Raw genomic sequence first — 12,965 nt, 5'->3', positions numbered from 1 at the left:
TAAAGAAACTGTTGACGGACGCACTGACGGATGGACCCTGAACGATCACAATAGCTCACCTTGATCGCTTTGTGCTCAGGTGAGCTAAAAATAAGAAAAAAATTGAACAGACGAGTTTCTAACCGGGGCAGTCACAGTAACAAAATGTACGCCCAAGGCTCTACTTGCCGAGTTTCACAGTCATACACACAAAACATTTATCTATAAAAGTACCAGTCACTTTACCCCTTGGTTACAATAAAAAGAGTACTTACTGAAAGTTTTCTTCAAAGGCTTTTTTCAATTTTTTGTCTGTTAACGCAACAATATATTCTTCCCTCAGATATGCTCCCCTGGAATTGATGAAGAATTACAGTGAAAGATTGTGTCCACAAGTGCATAAACAAAGCACTTATATTACTAGTATTGAGCCAATGACCTAGTTTTTAAACCTAGATAACATAGACAGATGAGACAAAAATAAATATGAACTGATTGAATGAAATTATCAATAATTTTAATGTTCTATGTTTTGGTCAGATTTGGCCAAGTCTCAGGCGATTATCTCATCCGCCGGTGATTAGACGTATGAAAGGGGCGGAGCGAAAAGGCGGGGTCACAACGGAAAGGCGGGAAATCCTCAATCATTGGGAACGTTTCATACCTCAGTCCTTGGGAATTAGACTTTTCCTTCCGGGTGTCGGGTTCAAAGTAATATTCATTTGATTAATGCTAACGCCTAGTTACTGTCGATCTTTACACATTTGAGGACTTTTAATGAGTATTATAATGCGAATAAAGTCCCAATTTTAAGTACGTTTAGTGTATGAAAAGCACCTCCGATTGATCCGTTGCAGTAGAAATTTACGTTCGCACCGGCCTAGATATTGACCTTACCTCCAAGCCTGACAGTTTTCTATTTAATAGGTAAGATATAGACTTCATACTTCATTGATCCATGCCAACATTTGCAACGTGGATGTGCATTGCACACAAACTAAGTATATCACTTGTATACTATTTCACTTAAGAAATATCAGTGTTTATAGATACTGCATGCCTTAAAAATCTAACTCAGTGTTCATAGATAAATACTGCCTAGAATTCACTGAGTGTTTTATAGGTAAAAACTGCAAAGAACTAACTCAATGTTAATAGATAAATACTGCCCGGAACTAACTCACTAAGTCTTTTATAGACATATTATAAATAAATACTGAAATAAATACTGCAATTAGACCTCGGTGGTGTTTAATAGATAAATACTACAAAGAACTCGCTGTTTTTTGTTGTTGTTTTTTTTGTAGAAAAATACTGCCTGGAATCTACTAAAATAGATACTGCAAAAAAAAAACAATGAGTTGTTTTTATTAATGAATACTGCCGAGAACTTAATGTTTGTTTTATAGATACTGTCTGACACCCACTGAAATAAATACTGCAAATTTTAAGAGCAGTAAGTTTTTTTATATAATATGCCTGTTTCTCGTCGATTCGAGCTTTCTCGTCGATTCGAGCCCTTGTGTTTTAGTAAAATTCATGCTCATGTAGCATGTTCTTCCATCAGAAACTTGTGTCATTTACATTTTAAAATGCCTTGGAAAATATTAGTCATGAAACCACTGAAAAATTGATTATATACCTATTTTAAATTTTTGCATCAAAAATTACTTATTTCAAAAGGAAATTACATAGTGGGTAATATTGTGAGCCCAAATTTCAAATTAAAAGCACCCTGAGCATATTTAGACTGTTGTACCGAGTGCACAAGAAGTCAATCTTGATAGAAATTTGCTTTATGGAAATAGAATATGCAAACATAAACATTTAATGACCTTCCAAACAGAGGGCTCGAATCGATGAGAAAGTTTTAAAATGATGTGGAGTTTCACCTCCTTCAGTCTTGTGCAAAAAAGTACATATAAAAGATGATAACATTGTAATTCTTATTGCCCATTGTTAAATGCAAATAGTTTTGTAACAAAAAACAAAAGTTATTTAATTGAACAGGTTTACAAAAATTTGCACACCTCTAAAAGATTTAAGAGGCTCGAATCAAGGAGAAAGCAGCATATATATATACCGGTAATGCCTGAAAAAACTCACTCACTGGTTGTTTAATAGATAAATACTGCTTACAACTTTAAGTGAGCGTTTTATAGATAATTCTACCACGATCCGCAGCAGTTGCTATATAAACATAATATTATAGCGAAATCTCCTATACATGAATCTACAATAAAATATAGCTGTTCCATTTCACCCTATGATTGTAACATGACTGTGAGATTTTACTCTGCTTCCGTTATATGCCGACTAAGAAGAATCTAGTCGACTTTTTCAGTGCTAAGTAGTTGTAGTAAAAAATACATCAAATTTTCTGAAATAAACAATTTCTAACTAAAAAATCTATTTTTTTACCGTAAGAAAATGTTTCAGCCAGTCTAGACAGTACCGATAAGTTTCCAGTTCAACATCAGTACATCTATATCTGGTCGTGTATTTTACAATTTCTGCATTGTAGGCATCACAGAAACATGTCAACTACATTCTGCTATAACAGTAAATTGAGTAAATAACTTATATTATTACACACTCGTTTCTATTCCCAGTTAAGTTACAGCGGTACCGGATACGTAAATATTTTTCCATACACTGACGCCTGAATTTCATATCGGGTGCGTGACGTAATTTAATGTGTGTCGTTGCATTAATTCATTTATTTAGTTCTTTATTGTCAGTCTTATTCAGACTATTGAATAAATTGATAATATTTACATTACATTTATATGTGTAGATACGTATGTAATAAAAAGGTTATTATCTTTGCATTGGGAAATATGTATTCGTTCTTTAGCTGAAGAATATTGCGCTCCTAAAGTCGCGCAATATTTCCGCTGCAGAATTTGTGCATATTTCCCGATACAAAGCTAATAACGCCATAAATCCAATCTTCTAGACTCCAGTGTGAGTGCTTTATAGATATATATACTGCATAGAACTCACTGAGCTGCTTTGTTTAAAGTTTTAGTTACAACTAGTAGCTGATTAAAGAAGTTTCTAAATTTCTAAAAACTTGACACAAATTTGGAGGCCTGCCTCCTTTTAAGTTCCCAAAATTATTAAATCTCTGCTATTTTCAGGGGTAAAAAAACATTGGTAAGAAAATGGCACTGAAAGGTGTTCGGGTTATAGAGATGGCAGGTCTTGCTCCAGCCCCATTCTGTGGAATGATTTTGTCTGATTTTGGTGCAAGTGTTACAAGGATTGATCGGGTAAGCAAAAGTTGTAATGTTGTTTATCAAACATTTCTGTTTCTGCTTTGTTTAACATTTTTTCTTGTGTCAAATTCTCAAATTTAACAGTGGTATCAATACAACAGCACAAGTTGGACTGTATATAAAGCTTCGTTTAAGCTCCAAAGAGCCTGTAGGAGAGGTAACTAGAGTCACGCATTGGGACTACCTCTCATGGACCTGTATCAAACTTACACATCATGACCCTGGGTCTACACTGACACAGGACAGTAACAAGAGACCAGTTATGCCAATAAGGCTAGGAAGGTTAGGCTCTCATGGGCCTGAAAACTTTTTTGTTGTTGTATATTAATATGTATAATTAATACAACAAACATTATTCTTTTACCTGCAGACCCCAGGAAAACGTCAAGCTATAGTTCATGGTTTAGATACTCTGTCAAGAGGAAAGAGGTCAGTTGCAGTAGACTTAAAGCAGCCTGAAGGAATAAATGTTGTGAGAAAACTTTGCTCAAAAGCTGATGTTGTAATAGAACCATTCAGAAAAGGTACAATATTTTCTATAAATCAAAATTGTATGCTGCAGGCAAACAGTATTACAGAAGCTGTGTTGTCCATGCAGAATCATATAATTATAAAAAGACATATTTTTATTATGACCTTGTTACAAATACAAGGCTTGTATCCTTAAAATAAAACGGTTAGAATTGACTGAAATAAGGCCTTTTTTAGTCCAACTATACATTTAGAATAAGTAGAGCTACTGCACTCGCCCACTCGTTGGCATCCACATCCTGATTTGGTTAAGTTTTGTATGCAAGCTTGTATTTCAGTAACCACTTGTGAGAATGGATTGAAACTTCACACACTTATTTACTGTGATAAACCGACTTGTGATGCTTAGGTTCCATAACTTGACTTTGCTTTTTGACAAAATTATGCCCCTTTTTTGACTTAGCAATTTTTGTTAAGCTTTTGTATGTAAGCTGGTATCTCAGTGCCCACTAATGGGACTAAATTGAAAGTTCACTCACCTGTCTGACATGCATTGCATAGGTTCCATAACACTATTTTGCATTTTGATAAAATTATGCCCCTTTTTATTAGCTCACCTGAGCAATGCTCAGGTGAGTTTTTCTGATCGCTCGATGTCCGGCGTCCGTCGTCTGTCGTCCGTCGTCTGTCGTCTGTCGTCCGTCGTCTGTCAACATTTAGCTTGTGTATGCGATAGAGGCTGTATTTTTCAATTAATCTTCATGAATATTGGTCAGAATGATAACCTTGATGAAATCTAGGCCGAGTTCGAAAATGGGTCATCTCGGGTCAAAAACTAGGTCACTAGGTCAAATCAAAGAAAAACCTTGTGTATGCGATTGAGGCTGTATTTTTCAATTGATCTTCATGAATATTGGTCAGAATGATTGCCTTGATGATATCTAGGCCGAGTTCGAAAATGGGTCATCTCGGATCAAAAACTAGGTCACTAGGTCAAATCAAAGAAAAACCTTGTGTATGCGTTAGAGGCTGTATTTTTCAATTATTCTTTATGAATATTAGTCAGAATGATAATCTTAATGAAATCTAGGTCGAGTTCGAAAATGGGTCATCTCGGGTCAAAAACTAGGTCACTAGGTCAAATCAAAGAAAAACCTTGTGTATGCGATAGAGGCGGTATTTTTCAATTGATCTTCAAGAATTTTGGTCAGAATGATTACCTTGATGAAATCTAGGCCGAGTTCGAAAATGGGTCATCCGGGGTCAAAAACTAGGTCACTAGGTCAAATCAAGGAAAAACCTTGTGTATGCGATAGAGGCTGTATTTTTCAATTGATCTTCATGAATTTTGGTCAGAATGATTACCTTGATGAAATTTAGGCCAAGTTCGAAAATGGGTCATCTGGGGTCAAAAACTAGGTCACTAGGTCAAATCAAAGAAAAACCTTGTGTATGCAGTAGAGGCTGTATTTTTCAACTGATCTTCATGAAATTTAGCCAGAATGATTACCTTGATGAAATCTAGGCCGAGTTCGAAAATGGGTCATCTGGGGTCAAAAACTAGGTCACTAGAACAAATCGAAGAAAAACATTGTGTATGCAATAGAGGATGTATTTTTCAATTGATCTTCATGAAATTTGGTCAGAGTGATTGCCTTGATGAAATCTAGGTCGAGTTTGAATATGGGTTATCTGAGGTCAAAAACTAGGTCACTAGGTCAAATTAAAGAAAAATCTTGTGTATGTGATAGAGACTGTTTTTTTTTTCAATTGATTTTTATGAAATTTGGTCAGGATGATTGCCTTAATGAAATCTAGGTCGAATTTGAATATGGGTCATCTGAGGTCAAAAACTAGGTCACTTGGTCAAATCAAAGAAAAAACTTGTGTATGTGATAGAGGCTGTATTTTTCAATTGATCTTCATGAATTTTGGTCAGAATGATTGCCTTGATAAAATCTAGGTCGAGTTTGAACATGGGTCATCTAGGGTCAAAAACTAGCTCATATCTAAGAAAATGCTTGTTTTATCGCAAGAGACCAATTTTTTGGTCCAATCTTAATGAAAATTGGTCAGAATATTTGTTTCCATGAAATCACTAGGTCAAACATGTTTTACACTGTTATGGCGTGTTTCTTAGGTGAGCGACCTAGGGCCATCTTGGCCCTCTTGTTTTGACTTTCATATTCATTCAATTAGCTTTCTTTATTGACAAGTCGAGCATTGCTATGCTTCAACAGCTGATGTTTGTACATTTGTATTTATAATTTAATGAATGATCTTTATCACTAGTCTTAGTGACTGATGAACTATGTTATCATACAGCACTTTGGTTTTGTAGGTGTTATGGAAAAACTTGGACTTGGTCCTGAAAAACTGATGGCAGACAATCCTGGACTGATCTATGCAAGACTAACTGGCTTTGGACAGAAAGGACCTCTTGCTGCTAAGGCCGGCCATGATATCAATTACATAGCTATATCTGGTAAGTGAAAGCACCAGTATCATGCAGTAGAACTCAGTTACACAAGTAATGATTATAGATGTAAATATTAACTCATTAGCTTACTGTCAGCCTCCGTTACACAAACTTGAACCATGGAAAATAGCAATTTTGATGGATGGCCCAGGGTTTGTTGAATTCAACCAATAATTGTGTTGAACTTACAAGGGAAGAACATTGACCATTCTTGATTTTATTCTGCCATTGTGTGCTTGTTTTGATCACAGCCACTGTCTTTTAATAACCATTTATTAATAAACATGTGAACAAAATTTATGTTCCATATTTAAAGACAGTGTATAAGACAGTGTGTAAGACAGTGTATAACCATATGTGTTTGAGAAGTACAAGGTAGAACAATATTGTATTTATAGTGTAGAGATTTGAAGTCAAGCAAAGTGGGTTAATTCAAAAACAAGTGAAGTTATATTGTGTATATTATGGGGATACACATTAAAAAGGGATATTTGAAAATTTCTATTAAAAGAGTGACTGAACACAAACTAGGTTAATTACCTCCAGCTCACTTTACAAAGTAAGTTTGTTTTTGTTAGCTGGGAGTTTTCATATGATACAGTCATCTCAGTTTCATATCTTTATTCATTTAACTAAGAGGTTTTGATATTGTTAACTTTTCATACCAGTATCATTCAATTTACAGGAGTGTTATCCCAGCTTGGAAGAAAACATGAAAATCCCTACCCACCTATTAACCTGCTAGCTGACTTTGCTGGAGGAGGTTTGATGTGTGCACTTGGTATTGCAATGGCATTGTATGAGAGGACAAACTCGGGTCAAGGTCAACTCATTGATGCTAATATGGTGAATGGATCAGCATATCTGTGTATGTAAACTACAACTTAATATGTTCAGATAACTCTTAGTTGTGTCACCAAATTTAGCTTAAACACTGCAATTTCTCTTAACTTTGGTCAGGGTCGCCAACTCACGTGTCTTTTGGATACTCTACACATGGGGAAAACATTCCAATTCAGATAACTTTTTGCCTATATTTTCCTTAATACTTGACTGATTTTCATATTAAACTGAGTAAAAATGATTGGAAATAATCCCATAATGAGATAGTATTACTCCTGTAACATTGAATAACTTTTCTTAATCCCCTTTCTTCATCAGCTACATTCCTGTGGACTTCCAGGGACATTCCAATCTGGCCAGGTAAAAGAGGTGAAAACAACCTAGATGGCGGTGCTGCATTCTATGGTACATACAAAACCAAAGATGAAAAGTATGTTTCCATCGGACCACTAGAACCACAGTTTTATGCAGCACTTTTAAAAGGTTTGTTTATTATCTTCATTAAATGAGCAGGATTAGAAAAAAAAACATTCAAAACAAAGACAAATACTAGAGTTATGGCCTTTAACTTAGTCAAAAATATGTATAAAGGGCAAGTTTGTATCGCATGTATCTCAAAAAGTATTTGACTTAGAGTCATAAAACATTAGAGGATTTTTATATATAGCATGTGAACTTGTGCACCTGGTATTCTGTTTGGGATTTCACTTAGCCAGACCAGAGTCTTGGTCCTTGACTTAGTGAAAAATACACATTAAGCGCTTAAAAGTTTGTGTTTCAATTTTCTTAAAAATATTTGACATAAAGTCATGAAACCATGTAGGAATATTATTTAGCATATGAATTTGTGCATCTGAGTTTCACTTTGCAACTTTGACTCCGTCAAAAATATGCATTAAGGACATAAAAGTCTGTGTCCCTTTAATCTCTAGTCATGAAACATTGGACTGGAGGGTTGTTATATAGTTTGTAAAATTATGCACCTGGTGTTCTGTTTGGGATTTAACATGGCCAGGGCAGAGTTATGGTCCTTGACTTAATTGAAATGTCAGTTTACGTTCTTGGTAGCTCTGTCAAGTTTGTTGAAATGGTAACTCTTGGTTATGTTTTGCTCTAACCAATGGGATAACTTTAGACTGAACAATTTTGCATAGGTTTCATTCAGCAGTTTCATAGTTAGCAGCTTTATTCACACTGTTCAGAATTCACAAACATGAGTGTTTGTGTTTTAGGATGTGATGCAGATTAATATTCATAGATAATTTGAATTAATGAGTTACATTTTTTGCGAATATTTGTGAAAATAAAACCTTTGTGAATATTATGCAATCTACAGTACATGTATCAGATCTGTTTTGTTTTAAAATGTTGTAAAAAAATCTTCCAAAAGTGTAACACTAGGAAGTATGATATGTTACACATTGCATTAGCTGGTCCTCTACCAAAAGTGTTCAAGCCAGGGTCCTTTGATCAAATTTAACGATGCCTCAGAGGTCATTGTTTTAGGTAGGGTTGTCAGAGAATTGTGTGGTTATAACGTAAGAATAAAGCGTTGTGTACCAAGTTCAACCTTTTATTTACTCTTTGTATACAAACTGATGACGTATATGTGACCATGACGTGCCAAATAACAGTGCAGTAATAGCACGCCAATTCACGACATACTGGAGGCCGCAAAAGTAACATTTCACATGAAACACTTAAAGTACTTAATTACAGTAGTAACTATGATCACTTGTAAATTCTTAGTAAAATTCAATGAAATGATTAAAGTTTACCTGTTTGGTGCTGTTTGATTTGTTCTTCTTTGGTCACGCTCCTGTGTAAAATGACGCTGTTGGTCCAAATTCATCAACATTTGCTGTACTTAATGAATCACCGGCTTCCATTATGTTAATTTCTTTGTTGATTGCACGCCTAACTTCGTCGAGCTGCCAGTTGTTATCACCATGTTCGCAAGCTATATGCTTTCTCATTTCAGCTGGTAACTTATCAATAATAATCAGCACTAATAAACTGCCATATGTCTCTTGAAATTGACCTAGGGATTCCAAACCACAAATATATGTCTCCATTTTATCATAGAAATGTCTAAGACTTTACAATATATTGGAAGGCGCAGGTAATTGAAGCAATGTTTGCATGGTTGCATGAGTGATTTTATGTTGCTGTCCGAACCTCTCTTTTAGAAGGTCGATGGCTTGACTGTAATTTGCATTTGTCATTGCGAATCCATCAATAACTCTGGCTGCACTATGCTCAAGTTGAGATTTTAGATAACTAAATTTTTGAACATCGGTGAGATTAACATTGTAATGTACTGTTGACTCAAAGGAATCCCAAAATGTCTGCCATTCTAAGATGTTGCCACTAAATGTTGGAAGTGAAAGCTTAGGCAGTCTATGGTATTGGGAATTCGTAGAAATATTACTTACAGACTGGTTGTAAATCTGCGACCCTTGGTTGACTGGTGTAACGTTATCTACTTCACTGAAGTGTGGCTGGTTATCTTGGGGATGTTGTGGTGGCGGATGCCTCTCGGTTCTCAATTCCCCTTGATCATCATGAAAAGCTCTCAGTTGTCGCAGGTTGATTTCCATGTGTAAAGAAAACTTTTCTTCTTCTATCCCTTCTACGTCTGTTTGCGATAATATCTTCTTGTTCAATGTCTCAATGACTTTCATCTTTGACTCAAGTGGTTGTAATATCGCGTCGGACTCTATCAGCGCTGATCTCTCTTTTGCATCCTCGTTTTTTGTAATATAATTTCTGATAACTCTCTTATGACCTTCTCTCTGCGACTGAAGTTTTTGAAGATTCATGGTTTTGTCACGGCACCAATAATGTCAGAGAATTGTGTGGTTATAACGTAAGAATTTAGTGTTGTGTACCAAGTTCGACCTTTTATTTACTCTTTGTATACAAACTGATGACGTCTGACGTTAATGACGTTAAAACGTGTAAGTGACCATGACGCGCCAAATAAGAGTGCAGTAATAGCACGCCAATTCACGACAAGGGTTACATATGGAAAAGTTCAAAAAGCATTCTGTTTTAAAAATGCATGACTAACAAAAGGATATTTCACAGGTAATATTAGCTAGTAAGTTTGTTAAAGCCAGGTCTCTAGGGACCAAATTTAGGGATGCCACAGTGTTCAGTGTTTAACATAAAGATAACATTACAAATAACTTCAAATTTTACTTTTTAGTAATGTTTGTTATAAACTGAGCTCAAAAGTAAGAAAGAAGATACAATAAAAGTAAAAACATTAATAAACTAATTATTGATATTAAATTAAAATCTTGCAGGTTTAGGTTTATCAGAAGATGAGATGCCACAACACACAGATGCAGATATAATGGAGAAGCGATTTGCTGAAATTTTCCTGACAAAAACACGAGAGGAGTGGACCAAAACTTTTGAGAATCTAGATGCATGTTTTGCTCCAATTCTTGAAATGGATGAGGCCCAGACACACGACCATAATATAGAGACTGAAATATTTTTGACCAATAACAGAGGAAAGACGGAACCAGCACCAGCACCAAAATTATCAAGAACTCCGGGTGTTCAAACACTGGAGAAACGACCAAAGATTGGAGAACACACCCAGTCAGTATTAATAGAAAATGGAATGAGTAAAACTGACGTGGAAAAATTGTTACAAGCTGGCATAGTGTTTCAGAATGCTCAGTCTAGTGCTAAATTATGATTTCATAAAACTCGAAACTTACCAAAAATTTCAACACCATTTCTTATGTGCCAAATGCCATTATCTTGTATTCTGTTTTAAATGTACATTAGTATAAGGCATGCTATGCAATGATTATTTTCTCAGTATAGTAACAATTGAAAATTGACTTGATTTAATTGATTAAATACTGCAAATTATTGGTTACTGTGGATTGAGTAATTTCCATGTAGGCAATTTTGTGGTTAATAGCCTCATATGCGGTGTTAAGAATTCATGGAATTCGTGTTTTAGGACATGATGCTGATTAATATGCACAAAGATTTTTGAATTTGCAAGTGGCATTATTTGCAAATATTAGGAAAAAGACAACCACTGTCAATATTATACAGTCTACAGTAATCTGAATCAGACAGGACTTTCAGCTAACCTTGTGTTTAAAGACTGCAAGGTTTTGATGTCTTAAATTCATTTGACCAAAAAGAAATAGACATATAATTTTGGTTAATATTTCCTTCAAAATGCTGAGAAGTGCTTTTTAAAGTAAGGACAACTGCTTTCTTTACTTGAAAGGTTTGATAAAAATAAAGACAAGAATAATGTCACACTTTTACTTTTATTGTCAAATGAATCGGCAGATATTGTGTTTAAACAAACCAGAAAAGAAAGGATTTGTTTAGAACTATATATGACACCAAACATATATAAAGGGTGTACCAAAAGTTTGTTCCTGTTTGTTCTGGTTAAGCAGAAAGCTAAATTATTTTATGGAGATGTAAAAAAGACTACCTGTAATCATTTTTTGGGTTTTGCTACTGATTAAGTTCAGATGAATGTATGGCATTTGGTGAAAATTTGCCCTGGTTCATACATTTTTTTGTAGAAAATGGCGCTTTTTACTAAATTTTAAAGGTATAGGCCAATTGCAGACTTAGATCAGATGATAGTGGGCCAAGGGATTTCTGTCTTCATTAGTGCAGTTGGCTATAATGACTTTCACAATATGGTTCCAATAAACAAGAGTCACTGTTTATTAGAAAAGTCAGCCAATATTATGATTGTATTCAGTAAGTGGGAAGATCTAGGAAACAATGTACTTTATCATAAAAAAACTTTACCTAATAAATATGTGATAACTTTAAAATTTATGTCTATTTTTTTGGCACTTTTTATTAAAGAAAAATGTTTTTGTCCTCACATAAGTAATAATAAAACAATAGAAACTTATTTAGGACTACATATATATACAATTTTTACCATGTTTCTAGGAAGAAAAGCCTTCAAAAAAAAATCAAGTTCTGTCTGTTACAAAACTGATAAAAATGAAATTTATTTCAGTCTTGCATGTCAACTTTATTCAGATTGAATTTAAATCATAATCTGGTGAACATTTGTTTGAGCTGAGCACAAATTCAAAGGGTTTTAAAGAAAAATGTGACATTCACACATCTGTATTTAACTGCTATCTGAATATTGTAACTTAATGATAACATTTGCCTAAGACTGAAAGCCACATGTACATTTCAATGTTGTAGAATAAAGCATAAAATGGTACACTTTGTGCAACTTATTATTGAAATTGAAAATTCAGTATAGATTAAACACAATGATTTGTTTTTATCCCATTATGTTATATTCTGGTAAAAGTGATTGCATGCTTTAATGAGAAGATCATTTTACCATTTTTGTAAGTATTATATATGAATATAAAGGTCACTTTCATTGGCATAACTTTTTTCATCATTATGATATTGGCAGATATTGTTTGTCAATAAAACCAAATTATTGAGATTTTCGTATATAGTGATGTTAATTATGCATGAAGTTAATCATTTGTTGACTTTGATATCTATAATTGTTAAAGAATGATATGTAATTGATGTAAAAATAAATTTATAAATGGAACTATCCTTCTGCTTTTTATATGGTGTGTTATTGATTATTATTTTCAATGTAAATGCAAGACCATGATATAAAGTATTAGGCTGGTGCTATGTAATATTGTATACTGTCTTGACATCTTTAAAGTATACTTTTATATTTAACTTACCTCTCTAATATGTTTACTGCACCTACCTAGATTCATAGTTACTTTAAAATTGTAACCATATTAAATTTCCATGAATTACATCGCCCTGGCAGCCATACACATTGATCGTAACCACGTAGGTATATACATATTTAATGATTGAAGCTATATATTCCCATAAATTACGTT

General features: G+C 34.2%; 1 protein-coding gene across 1 annotated transcript; it reads left to right on the top strand.

Annotated features, from left to right (window-relative positions):
* Positions 1–697: 697 nt before the first annotated feature.
* Positions 698–12,652, top strand: LOC123566530 (alpha-methylacyl-CoA racemase-like). The gene is made up of 7 exons (XM_045360718.2): positions 698–906; positions 3,123–3,254; positions 3,631–3,784; positions 6,073–6,216; positions 6,896–7,078; positions 7,372–7,536; positions 10,365–12,652. The coding sequence occupies exons 2-7, from the start codon at positions 3,147–3,149 to the stop codon at positions 10,766–10,768; spliced, it is 1,158 nt and encodes a 385-aa protein (XP_045216653.1). The 5' UTR covers positions 698–906; positions 3,123–3,146; the 3' UTR covers positions 10,769–12,652.
* The last annotated feature ends 313 nt before the right edge of the window (positions 12,653–12,965 follow it).

The sequence above is a fragment of the Mercenaria mercenaria genome, chromosome 8 (assembly GCF_021730395.1).
Source record: "Mercenaria mercenaria strain notata chromosome 8, MADL_Memer_1, whole genome shotgun sequence".
Lineage (NCBI taxonomy): Eukaryota > Metazoa > Mollusca > Bivalvia > Venerida > Veneridae > Mercenaria > Mercenaria mercenaria.
Note: the sequence above shows the minus strand (reverse complement) of the source record. Positions and strands in the feature narration are given on the sequence as shown.

Coding starts and splice junctions, on each gene's coding strand:
- LOC123566530 (XM_045360718.2), top strand. CDS start 3,147: ATGGCACTGAAAGGTGTTCGGGTTATAGAGATGGCAGGTCTTGCTCCA. Junction 3,785..6,072: donor AATAGAACCATTCAGAAAAG/GTACAATATTTT, acceptor TTGGTTTTGTAG/GTGTTATGGAAAAACTTGGA. Junction 7,537..10,364: donor TTATGCAGCACTTTTAAAAG/GTTTGTTTATTA, acceptor AAAATCTTGCAG/GTTTAGGTTTATCAGAAGAT.